This window comes from Tenebrio molitor, chromosome 1 (assembly GCF_963966145.1).
Source record: "Tenebrio molitor chromosome 1, icTenMoli1.1, whole genome shotgun sequence".
Lineage (NCBI taxonomy): Eukaryota > Metazoa > Arthropoda > Insecta > Coleoptera > Tenebrionidae > Tenebrio > Tenebrio molitor.
In genome coordinates this window covers 21971196-21989485 of record NC_091046.1, presented here as the reverse complement: position 1 = coordinate 21989485, position 18290 = coordinate 21971196, and the positions used below count along the sequence as shown (strand labels likewise).

At 34.5% G+C, this 18290-nt stretch overlaps 1 protein-coding gene and 1 long non-coding RNA gene across 5 annotated transcripts in view; one reads left to right on the top strand and one right to left on the bottom strand.

Moving 5' to 3' along the window:
- cyc (basic helix-loop-helix ARNT-like protein cyc) overlaps window positions 1-18290 on the top strand; it is a 137220-nt gene that overhangs the window by 27104 nt on the left and 91826 nt on the right. For 3 of the 4 annotated variants that reach the window (XM_069062032.1, XM_069062034.1, XM_069062035.1), the window contains exons 3-4: window positions 2363-2434; window positions 8786-9023. In XM_069062032.1, the coding sequence (XP_068918133.1) occupies window positions 2363-2434; window positions 8786-9023 (310 nt within the window). The remainder of the gene's footprint in view (window positions 1-2362; window positions 2435-8785; window positions 9024-18290) is intronic. The other variant, XM_069062033.1, reaches the window with a different exon arrangement.
- Window positions 7650-8570, bottom strand: LOC138138697 (uncharacterized). The gene is made up of 2 exons (XR_011162076.1): window positions 7892-8570; window positions 7650-7833 (listed from the first exon to the last, which is right to left on the bottom strand). It is a non-coding gene; the product is annotated as an uncharacterized lncRNA (long non-coding RNA).

Genomic DNA, 18290 nt, shown 5'->3' with positions numbered 1-18290 from the left:
CGCAAGTCTCTGTTTTGGTTCGCACGAATTTAAAAACCTGTTTAGTTGGTTTTGTTAATAAATACGATAACGAAGAATTTTCCCTTAGATTATTCTCTAAAACTGTATGTCCACATGAGAATTTATTATGCATTAAAATATTACAACCGCAACATAAATTGCCCAACACTTAAAAACAGAAAGTTATTGAATGTATCGCATTTGTGACTTTGTGAAGCATTTATTTGAGGTAGTGTAAAAGATAAAACGGCCTAACCCAGAAAATATAGAAATATATACTTAATATAATACACTCACCGGCACAAAAAACGACTCATTATGATTTCTTTAATAAATGATCTTGAAATTATATTTGTGCTTATTTTTCTTTATTATAGTTAAATTGGGATATTTTCAATGATCGGGAGTGCTATGGTCACCATGGCAACCGAATTGTTTTGTTTAAATAAATAATTAGAAAATTTGCGTTTTTCCACGTTGTGTTTTTGTCGGTTAATTTACGTGTTAAAAGATTTAATGTGACAATACGAGATACTAATTCAAAATGCTGTTCAAATTTTGGCAATTTTTCATAAAATAAATTTTTTTCTGGAAAATTACTTTTATTTTTTTTTCATTAAAATTTTATTTGCTGTGTTTAATGTTTTGTTTGTCGGATATTCTTTGATAAAGAATAACTTAAATAACACTTATCAATACAACATACAACATGACATCAAAAAATTTTTCTAAGACAATGAATTACTTAATTATATTAATAAATTTCAAAGTGAGTCGTTTTTTGTGTCAGTTAGTGTAGTTATAATTGACTACAACATAATATCTTTAGAACCAAAGCCTAATAATAACTTACAATTAATTGGTATAAATAAAACTGTGGTTTAAATTCAATACAACAAAATTTAAACTTATTTCATGCCACAATTAAGTCTGTATGGGTTAGCCCGTTTCCAGTTTGATTGTTTTATTTAGAATAATTGATTTGTTTGAATTGTATTCCTTTTTTTTAAATTATTTTTTCTTTCTGAAAGATATATTACGTTAATATTTTATTCTGGTTTTATTTTCTGTATCATTTTTATGGACATAACATCAATAGAACTGATTAGAACTCATATATTGGTTTTATTTGCTTTATTTACAATTTTAGAATTCCGCGTCGATCGGGTCACATTTTAAATTCCCGCGAACCAAACGAAAGCTACCGCGGCAAGAATCTTGGACCGCTACAATCAATGCATTGCTGGTCAAGTGCACTATCTGCTTATATGAGTAATCTGTGACCAGGGACACCACAAGGGTAGCAGCGTGGCGCGTTCGTACTACCGAAGTCAGTGTGGCAGCAACGGGAAGGATTTGAATTCCCATTTTTTAATAATTACATATATTTAGTTATCTTAATTGTAAATTGAGATAAATTAAATAAAATAAATAAATTGAGGGCCAGTTTAGAGAAAGATAATAATTAAATATTTAATTCGAACTAAATTCTAATGCGCTATTAACCCATGAATTCGAAAACCTCGATTGGTTCAATCTGATCAGGTGTTCAGTTAGTCTCGCATTTGATTACGATTATCTTAATTTGGCTTCTGTAAACTGACCCTAGATCTTTAAAACACTACTTATTAAATTATAACATATTATTATACAAGTTTAAAATAGTAGTTTATTTGACGAGTTTGTGTGTAAATTGGGCCTTTTTTGGCACGCGTGGGCCAAAAAAGGCCCAATTTACACACGAACGAGTTGAATACAACGTTTTTTTGTTCGACGAGCCCCTTAAAGGCTCCAAATCGCTTAAAACCTTTAAAATTAGCTTGACGTTTCGTTTTGACAAGTTGTGACATTTATCAAAATCCGTTCACATAGGAGAAAATTCTCAAATTCTGACAGTGTTGAACAAAAAAGACGCTTTATTATCACATGAGTGTGTTTAAAGCCCTACGAGCGTAGCGAGAAGTGCTTTAATGTAAGGAATGTGGTAATACGTCTTATTAAACGAGTGTAATATACTATTTTATCTACTTTGCTTTACTAATTCCTAAAATTTCAGCTGCTCAAATTTTATATTAGAACTAGGGACTTTCGCGTGGGTTGGTAACAGACATTTTTCACAAAAATGTAAGGTTATATTTACTAAATTTACTTCAAAGCTTCACTCGTTACCTTGATGCCTGACGTCAAACGGCTGATGTTGCCAATATAACAAAAGCTAAAAGTTCCCAAAAACAGTTTGATAATATGATTCATTATTAAACTGTTTTCGATATAATAATGAGCCCATTTGCAACGCAAACTAGATAAAATATTAAAGTATCAACTTTTATTATAGTTTCATTAACCAGGTGATTTTTTTCAGTGATACAAGCGATCCAGATGATGATAACGGAGAGGATGTTAAATCAGTAAAAACAAATGATGAAAATAAAAAGTAAGTAGGTACACAATTGTTAGATGTAATAATTATAGAATCCTTACTGCGGTTCAAGGTGGTTAACATTTAGTTGCTTAGTAACAGTTTTATTTTCTAGGTCATTGTAAAATTATAATAGGAATGCATTTTTAATAACAAGTCAACCATACTAGTTATTTAATTAAAAATGTTGATATTTATGATATATTCGTTTAATCTTACAAGAATTTGTTACGCTTATGATTTAACTTAACATTCACAAATTACATTCCTGTCAGTGTCTGTTCGACATTTTCTTGCCAGCGCATTGCCAGATTTTTTATTTTAATATTCGTGAGAAACTAAATGATTTATTAACTGTGCAAAAATAATTTAAATTTCCGTCAAAGGAACAGTCAAAATTGCCAAAATAATTTTATTACGATAAACAATTTCTATTAAACGATTTAATTTAATTTAAAAAGTACAGACCAGATTTAAGAGATCCGACAACAATGTACTTATTCAGAAAATATAACCCTAAACTGAAAACAACCTAACCTAACACAACAAGTGTCAATTTCCTTTAGGGAATGTAAGGAGCGATCATTTAAAAAATAAATCAAGTTTGCTTTGGAGCCTATGCTATAGCATGGGTTGCCATAGGTAACACGCCGACTCGATTTATTTTTTAATTGATCGCACCGTAGTTATCACTGAGGTACTGCCAACAAAATCACTAGATGGTCATGTCATAGCCAACTCGGTCCCAAAAAGATCGTGAATGCCTTATACATAAATAAGTATACATATAAACAAAATTAAAATAAAAGCCTCCGGATTTCGAATGTGCGTTATTGAATTATCATAAACTACCGGGTGATCAAAAAGGACTGTTTAAGTTGGCAGTACAACTAAGAAAATTTTATATTTCGGTTATTTATAACACTGCAACCGGGTATGTTTTGTTGGTTTATTTGACAAATATCTGATGTAGGTATAGCATTAACAATGACAAGCCATCAACAACCGAAAATTACTCCTGTTATACGATTTAAAATACAATTCAGTGTTACCAACTTAAACAGTCCTATTTGATCACCCCGTATAAGTTATTTTCTGTTTTTAATGTTAAATTTAAAAAAGTAGAAACTTTAGCTATATTCTCGCTACATATTAACTGTCTTTTACGTTAGAATGATAGTGTTCTAATGTCTCATTTCATATTGCATAGGTATACTACAACGTGATCAAGAATGACTGAATCTGTTGGTAACAATAAAAATTTGAATGATTTTGGTACCACTGTAATCAAAACGCATTTCCGGTTGTCAGCTTTGACATAGTTGACAGGCGAATTTGACGTTTACCATCAAAGGGTCATTTTTGTAACAGCATAAACATACCCGACATAATTTTTTTTAATGTCGTGTCAAGTTAAAACATCCGGTCAGTGCCTATTATGAAACAGAAAAACACCAATATTTTTCAATTGTTTCATTGCCAACAGACTCAGTCATTGTTGATCACGGTGTACAATTTCCTGTGTCGGATTTGAATTCAATCTTTTACATCTCAGATTCATACTGAACACATGTAAGAATCCATACATGGTTTCGAAATTCTTGCATTCATTTTAATCAGCAACACATACACAACGCTTATCACAAAATCGAAGTCACTGATTCGATAAGGTAAAGGCGAAAGTAAAATTTAGGGCCAGTTTCATAATAAACTTAAAGTCGACTTGATCTTAACGTGACTTTAATGGATTGTTTCAACAATATGTTTTTATGGTAAATGGTAAACTTTAATGTTAAAGTAACTTTAGGCTGATTATAGGCCCATTCATAATGGCGTTAATGTTACGTCGATGTTAAAACGTTAATGTTACTTAACGTTAAATCTAGAAATTCAAAATTACATGTATTTCAGTGTAGACCGTTCACAATGGCGTTATGATGAAACTTAATAGAGAGTTTTCGCGTTACGTTCCGTTAAAATAAGCGGTACGCTATTCGCGAGCAATTACCGTAATCGCTTATTGTAATAATGAATCGGTTACGCTATTGCCTAGCAACACCGGCGTTAGCGTACACGGTTATCTGAAAAACGTAACGCGAAAACACTCTAATGTTACATGATATTGTTAGCGTTAACGTTAGACCCAGAAATGTTCTGGATTCTTAACGTTACATTCTAACATTAGCCAGCGGAAATAATTAAAAAAAAAATACTAAAATACATGTAATTAGATCTAACGTTAACATTAACGTTTTAACATCGACGTAACGTTAACGTCATTGTGAAAGGGCTGTTAGAAATTGGGGATTATATTTTTAATTAGTTGAATATGAAATGTTTTCTTCCACTGTGAATTTGCACTATGTGTGTATATTCGACATATACCCTACCACTAAAAAAGTCTGATTTCAATAAAACTGTCAATACATATGTAGCAATTTGGCCCCAGTTGTCACCACGGGTAATAATAACAAAAAAAATCCGTCATTACTTTCCGTAATATACTGGGTGTCTCAGCTAAGACGGTGAAGAGTAAAATCCCATTAATGCAATAATCCAAGTCTTAAAAACGTAATTTTTAATTGATCGCCAATAAAAAACAATATTGAAATTTCTGTCATTGTAGTCTATTTTTAGAGCATTTTCAATAAATTGACACAATTTGACTTTTATAATAAAGTGCGCCCACTTTTGACAGATCTTAAGGGGTGTACAAAATGTGGCTTGGTAACTTGTCTCAATTGTTTCAAAAGGTAACTGATCAAACACCTTCAAAATTTAGATTAAATTTTTAACAACAAAATCTAATCTTCTCGTTGAATAAGACGAGTGACACCTATTTTTTAATGTTTAACGATCTAATAATTATTGCGTTTAATTTGAATAAAGGAAACATGTGCTAAAATTATATTTTTTAACTTGAGGTAATGTTATTATTACTAATTGAACCTTCACCGTCTAAAACATCTGTATTTTAAATTTCACAAAAATCCGTTTGCAAGTAACCGAGATATTAATCTCGAAAATCTTAACTGAGACACCTGTATACAGCTGCTTCAGAAGTTGATAATCAAACGGAACAGAGCAATAGAGGGTATTTATTATCCGATATAAAAAGTTAACAGTGCTGTGATTTTAAGCCTTTTTTATTATATTTTTTTAATGTAATGGATATTATATTTAACTTTTTTATATCGGATAATAATAATAAATAATAATACATATGCTGTTCCATTACTGACCTATTCTTTCGGTGTTATAAAATGGTCCAAAACTAATTTACAGAACATAAACATTAAAACTAGAGATCTTTTTAGCAAATTTAGTAAACACCATCCTAAATCTGCTATTGAAAGATTTAATTTACCACGCGAAAACGGTGGTAGGGGTTTTTCAAATCTAGAAATACTGCTACATAATCAAATTGCTTCACTAAAAAATTATTTCCTCAATAGAGCTCGTGATAACACCTTTTTTAATGCTTTGGTTTCAGCCGATAAAGGCTACACACCTTTAAATTTAAGTGATAATATAATTTCAGATATTGTTAAGCCAAATATACCTGACACTATAGCAAATATAAAACAGAAGTCTTTACATGGGAGATACTTTAAAGAACTGGAACAACCAGAAGTTAATATTCAGGCCTCTCATGCATGGCTTAAGAAATCAAATATTCACCCTGAGACGGAGGGTTTTATATTTGCAATACAAGATCGTGTTATAAATACAAGAAATTATAAAAAACACATATGCGGTTTACAATCGATAATTGATAAATGTAGGATTTGCGGAACTGAAGGGGAAACAATTGAACACATCATTTCTTCTTGCACTGTTTTGGCTCAAAGCGAATATAAAAAACGTCACGATATATTCGCTAAAATTATACACATGAATTTAGCTGTTAAATTCAATTTATTAAAGAATACACAACCACATTATAGTTATACACCAAAAAGTTGTTTGGAAAATGACAGTTACAAGTTATATTTTGAAAGAACAATTTTAACTGACATTCATATTAAGCAAAACAGACCAGACATTATAATTTTAAATAAACAACAAAAGCAAGCATATCTTTTAGATATAGCTGTTCCAAATTCACATAATATAACACAGACATATAACACAAAAATTAATAAATATTTAGAGCTCTCCGTTGCTATGAGAAATCTTTGGTGTTTAGAAAAAATTTCGATTTTACCACTTGTAATTTCAGCAACGGGAATAGTACCGCAATCTCTTTTTAAAAATTTAAAAATTCTGGATTTAGATAACACATTGGTAGTTGAAATTCAAAAAGGTATATTATTATACTCATGTCACATCGTGAGGAAGTTCCTTAACATTGACACAGAACATAATACACAACAAAGTCAAAATGCGGAGGCGAGACGCCGGTAATTATGTTGATAGGCACTGCACTATTACTTGATAGTAATATCCGTAATAGTGTATGTACTCCGGCAAAATTGCCGTGCCGCCGGGTGGAGGTGGGATACGAAAATAATTAGTTGGAAAAATAGAACTTCGTATATAATATGTCAAGCCTTATAACATGAGTGAGACTAGTATCCCCGATAGGTGGCGCTACTGGCGGTAGTGGAAATCTGTCTACTAGTTTGTCAAACGTTGCGAGGCTGGCGGCACATCCAAAATTTGTGTGAGTTTTCAACGCCAACTGCGATGGGACAATAATTTATAATGACCCTGTACGAAAAAATATTGGACATTGCAGACTGACGAATTTGCCACGTCTTCCAAATACTTTTGATGATTTTCACGATGCACTTAACGCTATGCCAATAGAAACACTCAGAAATAAAACTTTTTACTTGTCAATGATGCAGTAAACAACATTGTATGTCTTACTACCAAAACCAATTCAAAAAGTGGGGGTAAAGCAAATAAGCTGACCATCGGACGGAATTAGTAGGGACCCAAAAAGAGATTTTTATGGCTCGTATTTCAGGTATCGGACGGAACTCGGTAGTGGAGGTGCACTTAATCCCAAAAATTTTAAATAGCAAGGAATATCAAAAGACACTAATGAATTTGCTTTACGGGAATGTTATAATATTTTTTTTTTCTAACACTAATATCTTATACTGTTTCCATGGTGCATTTGAGCTCACACCTTATGTTTCCCATAAAATACGCTTTTCTCTATAAGACACGTCGTCAATAGCAACGTATCTTATAGAGTCATAAAATACGCTCACACATATTATTCAAGTAACATTTTATTCATCATTTTTACAGTAATTATCACAAAAGTGAAAAGTACAATTATTGAATTGGAACTGCCACATTAGCTTCGTGCTCTTGTTCCTAACATCTTCTTCTTCAACTTCTGCTGTTTCATCCAATGCAAGTGCCCGGCCATCGAAAATTGGCAATCTTTACATTTTCTTCAAATGATTCTTGCCGTAGTGTGAATTAACTTTTAATGAAGTTCTAGACACTTACCCCATATCAAAAAAAGCCAAAATGACATCTTCCGTTACCTCCGTGGTGCTTTTTTTATTGTTCCGGCCTTGAAACGAAACATACACCTTTTCGTATCCACTTTTAGACCTCATTGGTAACAAGTTGCCCCTTTCTTCTTATTTCTTCTGGAACGTTTTGGCACATTTCAACGATAAAAATTGTTTTTTTCCAAATTTGTTGATATTATTACCATAGTACTCACGGCAACCTCCGCATTTTGTGTATTGTGACGCGCCTCGAATAATTTCTGAATTTATTAAAATTTCTGATAAGATGTTAGTGTTAGAAAAAATCTTGAAGACAACGCGTGTTTTATAGTTTAAAAATCTCGATCTATTAAATCCTCGCTCCCTGCGGTCGCTCTGATTTAAACTACGATCTCGATTTTTAAATCGTCTATAAAACCCTTGTTGTCTTAATAGCTATTTTATACCAACAATGAGCATTAGTTCTCGTGAAAATACAGTGTAAAGAATAATACTCTACAAGTAGAGAAAGGTTACCTCACTGAATCCCCAGAATCTATGTCAATTTTCTATATTTTGTGATCCGTACCAAAGTATAAACCCTAACAAAAAAAAAACACAACTGCTATTATAACTGATTAATTTTCAGAAAACAATGAAATTTGACAAAACAGAAATTACATTGCTAATTTAAATGGGTAAGCATATAAAACATACATACGAGTAGGTATAGAATTTTTTCACGAATGAGAGAATTTGTCTCAACATTATTTATTAACTTGACGATGAGTGGTATTTGGAGTTCCACTTTAGCGCCTTTTCAATACGGCTGAACGTCGTGTTATCACTTATCCGGTGTTTGATTAGTTAGAACATAATGTGATTATTGTAATTTCAATTTTTACAGGCAGAATCACAGTGAAATTGAAAAACGTCGTCGGGATAAAATGAATACTTATATAACTGAGCTTTCTGCGATGATTCCAATGTGCCATGCAATGTCTAGAAAGCTCGATAAATTAACAGTACTTCGAATGGCAGTTCAACATTTGAAAACAATAAGAGGAGCCGTACATTCTTATACAGAAGGTCATTATAAACCATCCTTCTTATCTGATCAAGAATTAAAACATCTTATACTTCAGGTACGTTAATAAATTTATAATATTGTGAGGATTGCTCTGACTGTGACTTAGACAATTTAAAGAAATTCAAAAAAAACCATAACAATTAATTTATTGCTAATTAACAATTTTCATTGAATGAACATTAAACTCAACACTACAGAAAACTAAATTAAAATCTTCCACATTTTTTTTAATTGCTGACTTTAATTGTCAATAATTCGTTATCGCTCATTCCAGTTAATTAACTTCTCGGGAAAATGTTATTTTCTTACAAAAATATTAAAAAATAAGACGCAGGTCCAACCTGAAAATTTTCTGACTTTAGTAATCCATGATCTTGTCTTCAACAAGTTCAGACTTTTTTAAATTGTCCCTTAGCAATTTAAATCGATTCACACAGAGAATTACCTTACCTGTAATAAAAGATCATCACACAAATGTCCCTCATTTACATTATTATTTTCTCAAAAAAATATTAAAATTTGTATAACGGACACATTATTTATTTTTTCTAACACTAATATCTTATACTGTTTCTATGGTGCATTTGAGCTCACACCTTATGTTTCTCATAAAATACGCTTTGTTCGATACCTCCCTAGAAAGTGGGTCTGTATCCATGGTTACCAGTGAGTGAAGGTTCCACTTTCGCTCACGCACTTTCGCTCACGCATAATTGAAATTCGATTTTATGAAAAAGAATTTGTATATTGAAAATAATTACATACCAATAATAACTAAACGTTATTCACGTGGAGTTGAACATTTTAAGGTCAAATAATTTTATTTTTTGGCTCTGTAATTATGTTTTGTAAATAGTGACATGCAGCTAACCACCATAATGCGAATTTAGCAATGCTCAATCCATCGTGAACGGTATTTACCTGTATGTCACTGTTTGCTAAATTATTTGACCTTGAAATGTTCAATTCAACGTGAATAACGTATACAGTGCGTTTTTTTAAGACTGGCCAGAGGGTTTTACATGCTAATTTTTCAACCTCCTGTTAACTTTGTATTTGTAATACCTAAATGGTTGTAATAGACAATTTACAAATAAAATGTTATTTGCAAAAAATAGTGTGAACATTAATATTTTACATTTTATAACGATAGATTCATTATTTATGTTATAACAAGTTTCTTTACTTTAATAAAAATTAAATGAAATGTTCAAAATGGCCTCCAGAGGCAGTTAAGCAATCACATAATCAATTACATATCAAAATTACAAATGTCAGGTGAAATTTTAGCCTACTGAAAATTTAAAATTAGAGCAAACGGAATTCAAAAAATGTCTTTTTGCTATAACTTATTCCTTGATTCTGGTTATTAAATTGAAATTGTTTCAATACATTATCATATCCCACAACTTTACTACAAAACTGGGTTGAATACTTTCATGAGGACAAAAGTTAACAGGGGGTTGAAAAATGTAGCTTGTAAAACCCTATGGCCAGTCTTAAAAAAAACTCACTCTATAACAATTCATCACTTTACATAATTAATCACGACGGCCACCGAATATGCCCATCATCAGTACAACTTTCTGAAGGATCCACTCTTGGTCCGCCGCTTCCAGTAAAAACTTGCAAACATCGTTTCTCGAAGAAGTTGTAGCTTCTTTCGGCTGATAGTTTCTACATTTTGTTTTCAAAAAGGAGGTAAGACTGTTAAACCTGTACAATTTATTATATTAAAACAACTAATAGCTTATTAAAAAAACCTCTTACCTGGATACCTGGAGATATAAACGTTTTGAAATACAAACAGTGTACTCTTCAACATTGAATAACCGCGCTGATGCTGCTTTCGTCTTTTCCCTTGATCTCGGTCTGCCATTGTGTAAATATTTCCAATTCTTTCTGGTATCGTAATTTTGATTTCGTAGGCACCATTTGGTACTTCGCGGCACTTGCCTCTTCCAGGACGTCATCAGGAACACAGAATTCTTCATCATCCATTTCCACAACGTGGTGTGCACAATCACTTTATTGACTATGCAAAACTTTGTTTATTTTGTATTTTATTTTTTTCCATAGCAACAGATCTCTCCATAAATGTGATTTATTTATTTTATTTTAATTTTATTTAAAATTTTGAATATAAAGTTACAGACTCATTTTCTAAGGAGTTATGTCTGGTATCGAACAAAATCAAATACAGCACTCGAGAGTAAGGCCGCTTTTGTTCACTTGAATTGCATCGACCACTCCGCTGCGCGTCGTGGCCGAACATGCAATTCGCGTGAACAAAAGCTTTACCTTCCTCTCTCGTAGTGTAAATAACTATTCTCTATAAGACACGTCGTCAATAGCAACGTATCTTATAGAGTCATAAAATACGCTCACACATATTATTCAAGTAAGATTTTATTCATCATTTTTACAGTAATTATCACAAAAGTGAAAAGTACAATTATTGAATTGAAACTGCCACATTAGCTTCGTGCTCTTGTTCCTAACATCTTCTTCTTTATCTTCTGTTGTTTCATCCAATGCAAGTGGCCGGCCATCGAAAACTGGCAGTTAATGTTGGAGAAAATCGGCACAAAAAATATATGTACAGGGTGAGCGAAACTCGGTGTCTCAGTTCTATTAAAAGAAAAGGAAAGACGATAGAAAAAATGTGAAAAGAGGTTCTTAAATGGGATTGAATAAGGTCCATTTTAAACCAAATTTGCATATTTTTCCATATTTAAAGTAATGACGTCATCGAATTTTTTCCCAAAAACACCTATATTTTGGCATATTTAAAAAGAGAATTTTTCTGAACAATTTTTGTAAAAAAAAAAATTTGCTATCTTGTTTAAATCATGAGGATTGCGAATTTTTGATATTTACAAATTTGCTTATTATTTTTTAACGGAAAAAGATAGCAAATTTTTTTCTTCACAAAATTTGTTCAGAAAAATTAGCTCTTTTTAAATATGCCAAAATATAGGTATGTTTTTGGGAAAAAATCGATGAATAGAGCTGAGACATCGGAGTTTCACTCACCCTGTACTATGATCTTAGAATTTTATTCTACATCACTACAGGGTTATTCACGAGAGGGGTACTTCAGAATTTCTTTTTGCCGCAACCCATTATACGTATTGCAACAATATTTTGATTTCAAATTTTGAAAATAACTATACCTAACTGAATCCACGATAGTTCTTAGTCCTGTCTCTTTGACGTAAAAGCAAACAATTTTTGTTAATTCGAAATAGTATATTAAGTATAAAGAACGGTAAGGACAATGTACCGATCGAAGACAATTGTTTGGAGAAGGAGCGCAGCGACGACTCCAAATATTGTCTGAGATCGGTACATTGTACTTAACGTTCGTGATGCTTATGAGATTTTTTTGCGCAATTCAATATTCATTACAAAACATTCACATCTAGAATAGGCGGGATGCGATACGTGTTACCCTTCACATCGTGTTGCGATAATGTCGATTTTTGTATCGCGTTTCTAAGGCAACCTGCAAGCAGTTACCGCCATTGCAGTTTTTTTGTGCAAATATCGCCAGTCGTGTTAAAAAGAGGCAGAAAAATGACTGATCTTAGTGATTCCGAAAACAAAGTAGATGTTGTAGAAGAAACTTGGGGTGCGTTCGGCCCCAATTTCTGAGAAATCCAGAGAACGCTAGGACTAAGAGTCACTCGTTTCCTCGAAGTTCAGCTACATTGGTAGCTAATAAAGGTGAGGACGTTCTTGGATTAAAAAGACATGGATGCTGGAAGTCTTCAAGTACAAGTGAAGACTGAGTTTAAACAAGATTCACTTTGCAAGAAAAATTCGGTTGTACCAAGTTCCTCCACTATACCTGACATTATCTATTGTCTTTAAAGGGTACAGATTAAGTCCATAGACGAATTCCTCCACCGAAAAACTTCTGAGCCTAAATCTTCTTATCCACTCTTTTCGAAATAAGATTGTGCAGAGAAGGACTATTTTTTAAACTAGTATACCTACTTTTTAGAAATTGTTGTTTTACTTCTACCCTTTAAGGTATCAGTTTAAATAAAAAAGGACAGAGTTAAGTTTGTTCGTAATTACTTAGGACGTCAATAACCCGACTTCTCAAAAGCGCCTTAATCCCTATGGTCAACGTTGGTGGTGGAATTCGGCTATAGGGTTAAAAGAACCTGAGGTCCAGTGGTGGAACGCGGATATGCCCGAAAAATTCATCATGGCGTCACAAATAAAGAATTTTCGAAACCGACAACTTCAATGTGTCATCAAGAAGACAAAGAAAATTCGCGGTATGAAAATGTTGACAATGCTAATGTCGCGGGATGTCTGCTAATGTTATTTCATTGCAGCGGCAAGAAAAGCCGACTATAAGTTTCCAGAAAGTGCCCCAACTTCTTGTCTTCATGTTCTGTCTACATAAAAATTATTATAAAAATGGATTGATTTTGAATAAATTTACTTGCCGTTCTAGAACACCAAAAATTACTTACCGTCGAGTTTATTGTTAGCAACAAGTAAACACAGCATACCGTCTTGGAAACAGACGTGGTAAACAAGCAAATAGAGTACAATCGCGCAAAATTGTTTTTACAATAACGACGAAAAGACTGACATGCTCCTCATTTATGGAGAGTGTGGAAAGAATTCTGTCGCTGCTGCGGATATTTACAAGCCGATGATAGACACTTCGAACACCTTTTACATTAACTTAATTTGTTAATTTATTTGTTGAATTTTGATTAAATACAGGTTATCTGCCAATCTGCTTAGATATCTGAAAGGAACCATCGACAAGAAACTCATCTACAGGAAGAATCAGGATAATTTAACTTGCTACGTAGACGCAGACTGGGCAAACTGCGAGATTGACAGAAGATCTTACACGGAATCAACTTTCATACTTCTCGGCACTGCTTTCTCCTGGGAATCCAGAAAACAACGAACCGTCGCATTATCGTCTACCGAAGCCGAATATATGGCACTCAGTGATGCATCCAAGGAAGCAGTTTTTCTAATTGGTTACCTCAAGGAATTGGGATTTCAATCACCAGCCAACCTTGTGGTTTTTAACGCTAATCAAGGTGCTGGAAGATTAATCGAAAATTACGTCTATCATGCAAGATCGAAACATATTGATGTTAGATACCATTTTATTCGCGACACAGTGAAGAAATATCCCATCAAGATCCTGCACCTACCGACCGAGAAAATGATAGCAGATCTATTAACGAAAGCCTTACCCAAAGAAAATCATGACAGATATATTCTTGGGTTGGGATTTCAATCCGACAACACCTCAGCTGTAACTTGAGGGGGGGTGTTGGAGTTTGCAATTTTACCCCTTGGTGTTGCCATATGTTGTGTTACATAGTAGGCAAATAAAAATAACTGGTTTGTTAATGGGCAATTAATAATCTCAACTATTAAAGGCACTCACTCGCTACACTCATTCGTGCTTTAAACAGTTTCGATTATTAATCGCCTTCATTTACTAACTAGTTTATTAAATAACTATAAAATGCCAAATTTTACAAACGTGGAATTAACGGATATGGCGCTCGGTGCAGCGGATGGAAACGCGGTCCAAGCGCAAATAATGCACCGGGACTACTGTGAACTGTTTCCAGACAGGGTTGTACCTAATCCAAAAACGTTTACGAGTACTTCCACAGTGCAACCGTTGGAGAAACAGGAAAGTTCCATCCAAGAACGGAAGATCGTCGCAGCGGGTACCGCCAAGATCTCCGGATTTAAATCCTTGTAAACTTGTGATTTTTTTATGGGGGCAGCTGGTCTATAGCCAGTCGATAAATTCGACTAACTGGATCGTGAAGTCCATCAATGGCGCAGAAGCATTACCTCCTAAAGAACAAGGCCTGAGTGCTCTGACGTGTTCATCACGTGACACTTTGCTAGTAGTCATAACATGAAGGCAGTCGCCGCGTTCAGAGTCGGCTTTTTATTTGAATTTTCATAGATAGTACGTGCTATTACAGTTTAGTTTTGCAAAAGTGTGTTGGTAGGACATTCCTACGTTATTGTATTTTGTGCTTTTTGTCAAAAACCCATTAATATGAGTGTTTTGAACGGTGTTTTCAACTTGCAAGATGTTAGGTTATGTTATTCTGATTCGTATTTGATGGTGTAATTATTGTTTAATACCGAGTGTATTATAATAAAGTGTTTAAAGACATGGTCGAAGATGCTCTACAGCTATGCATTGTTCAACAAACTACTAAAAAGTTATGAGAATAAATTTTTGAGTATTGGTAATAAAAAAAAAGTGTAATTAATTTAGTTTTTAATTACCGGCATCTGCACGAATCAGAACATTACTGTCTCAATATTAATTAATTGTGAAAATCATACGGACGAAACTATTTTGAAATTAATCATCATTAGTACAACAAACACTCTATTGAAAAATTATTGCGGAAAATCCAACGATTGATTAGGTAAAAATAAAAAAGGAAGCTGAACACCGTTTCAAATAAATAATAATTACTATTGTAGGTAGGTAAGCTTGGCATTATTTATGATTTCGTAAGATATTTGTTTTTCACATATGTAGTCATAATCCTTCAAATTATAAAATTGTATATCGGACAAGTGTGTATCCTTTAAATCCCAAGTAATTTTCGAGTCATAACATTATTTTAAATTTGGTTTTTTAATGGTTTGCTTTGTAATTTCGTTTTTCATTTTGCAAAAAAATCGAATGGGGTGTGACTGAGGGTTCAGTTCAAGACTGGCAGCCCCGTTTCTACAGGAAATCCTCATTTATTAAATTTTCTATACATGCATACAGCGATCGTCCGTGCAAAAGCAGTAGTCGGGTATGACTACTAGTAAACACGTCTCGGGCCAGCCGTCAGGCCTTGTTCTTTAGGAGGTAATGGCAGAAGGGACAGGGCACAAGCCTGTATCACGCATCAAGAACAACATTTTCAGCATTTACTGTGTACGTTAAAAGTAAAAGTGTTTTGTCCGTTTTTCCGACAGAATTCAGTGTCAGTGTCGTGGTAATCGTTTTCATTGAGGCTTTTTTACCATTTCACTTTCGTTTGCTCTTCATTAGCGTCGACCATGGTACGGAATGAGATGAATTTTGAATTTTTGAATTCGCAATTTCAGCCAATGCAAATCGTCTTCAAATGTGTTGGTGGTTTACGGCTTAAAATATTTCTGCCTGTTTTGATTACACCGTGTATAACAGTGTAGCTGAGTGAATGTGAGTCTACGAAAAACTAATTATTCTTATAACCAACCTTAAAATATATAGAAAATCTTATTCTCTCCCACCACCATCCGTCCGAATAACACGAACATTCATGAGGGATTCCGAACTCTCATCCTACAACCATGTGAGTGAGCCCCCATGCATCATACATTGCCATAATACATTGTAAACATTTTATAATAAAAATTTACATACAAATTCTGATTTATTTAATCCCACTCTCCTAATCCTCCAACATCCAACACAACCAAAACTACTCGTAACACCTCATATTTCTTTTCTTTACTATCAATCAATATGCTTTATTTGCCCTACGGGCTTTCAGATTCCTGATTACAATATAAACATAAAAAATTACAATTCCAAAAATTATAAAAGTAACATTTTTATTTCTATTCCCCACCCATATGTATTTCTATTCTTTCCCTCCTCTTCCATATCTTTTTCATCCAACCTATCTCCATTCCGTCTTCGCTCAATATTTCTCCCCTGTCATTTCGTTGCATCCGCTCCACATGTGCTCGATCGTCTCACTCTCCTCTCTGCACATCCTACACCTTCTCTCCTCCTCTTCCGTCCAATACCTGTTCTCTCTCTCTTTCCTCGTTCCCGCATCTAAACCTCGCCATCATTTTCCTCTCTTTCGCGCTCTCTCTCCTCAGGTACACCGGAACATCCTCTGTCATGCATCTCTCATACTCCCTGTTGTACCTGGATTCTCTGATTCTCTCCCTTCTCTCTTGCTTGTCCGTGTCTTTGTCCTTCTCGCTCATCTCCGCGCTCATCCAGTTTCCTTCCGCTCTCATTCTTTCCACTTCCTCACTGGCATATCCGTTCCTCCTGCAGTAATTCTCTCTCTCTTTCACATCCGCGCTCTTTTTCTTTTCTCTATTGTAGCACTCAGACTCTTCCCTACCGCCCATTCTGTCCTCGAACTTTGCCGCTCTCTTTCCCGCTTTCACTCTCAACTTGCTCCTCTTGCACTCTTCCCTCACTATGTACCCTGGTGTTTCTCTGTCCACTCCTAGCACCCATCTCAAATATTTCTCTTGCACTCTCTCCACCTCCTCCTGTTCCTTCCATCCCCGGATCTCTGCTCCGTACATCAGCACGCTCTCTACCATGCTCTCCAACATCATGATTCTCCTCCCGAACTCACCTTCCCACTTTCTCTCTCCTATTCCCCACACGCATCCAACTACCTTGTTCGCCTTCCTCATTACCTCTCTCACTTGCGCCTTGTCCGTAGCTCTCTCGTTGAAAATGTAGCCTAGGTACTTGAACTCGCTCACTCTTTCTATCTTGCTTTCTTCCCACTTCCTATCGCTCTCCTCATTCTCCCTCTTTCTCTTGTTGAACACCATCTTCTCTTTACTAATTATAAAGAATAACATGTAACACAACAAGAAATCTCCCGAACGTCCATCACACATTTTTATGACAAGAAATCTCCCACACAATTTTATGAGGCCACCGCTGCTGCTGCTGCTGCTGTTGAACCCAACATCGAACTTCACTTTACAAGGCGCCCCCACAACAAATTTCAACATCCATTTTACAACGACCGACTCAAACGCTTGAAACCACAACTCAACACCAATCAAACTTTTACCCGCACGATGACTGAACCAAGAGATACGAGTAGACCGTGGCCACCGCTTTAAATCGAACTCGATTTCACTTTTTAACAGGAAATCAAACCCCTGCACGCACGCACAAAGACTAAGCCAACAGATCGACCACCGCTTTGAATCGAAATCGACTTTTCATCGCAACAGGAAAGCAAACTTCTGCACACACGATGACTGCGCCAAGATCGACCACCGCTTCGAAACGATGTTTCAACTACACGTCCGACGAATGAGCCAAGATCGGTCACCGCTTTGAATCGACGTCCACTTTACATTTCAACTCTTAGCGCATAATGAATGATGAAATAAAACATCTTGCACCGCGAATTATTCATATTTACAGCTTACACAATTGAGCCAGAATCGGCCACCGCTTTTTCAGGTCAATACACAATTGAAATTTTCGCGCGCTTGAGTGAGCCAAGATCGGCCTCACTTAACTACTGAG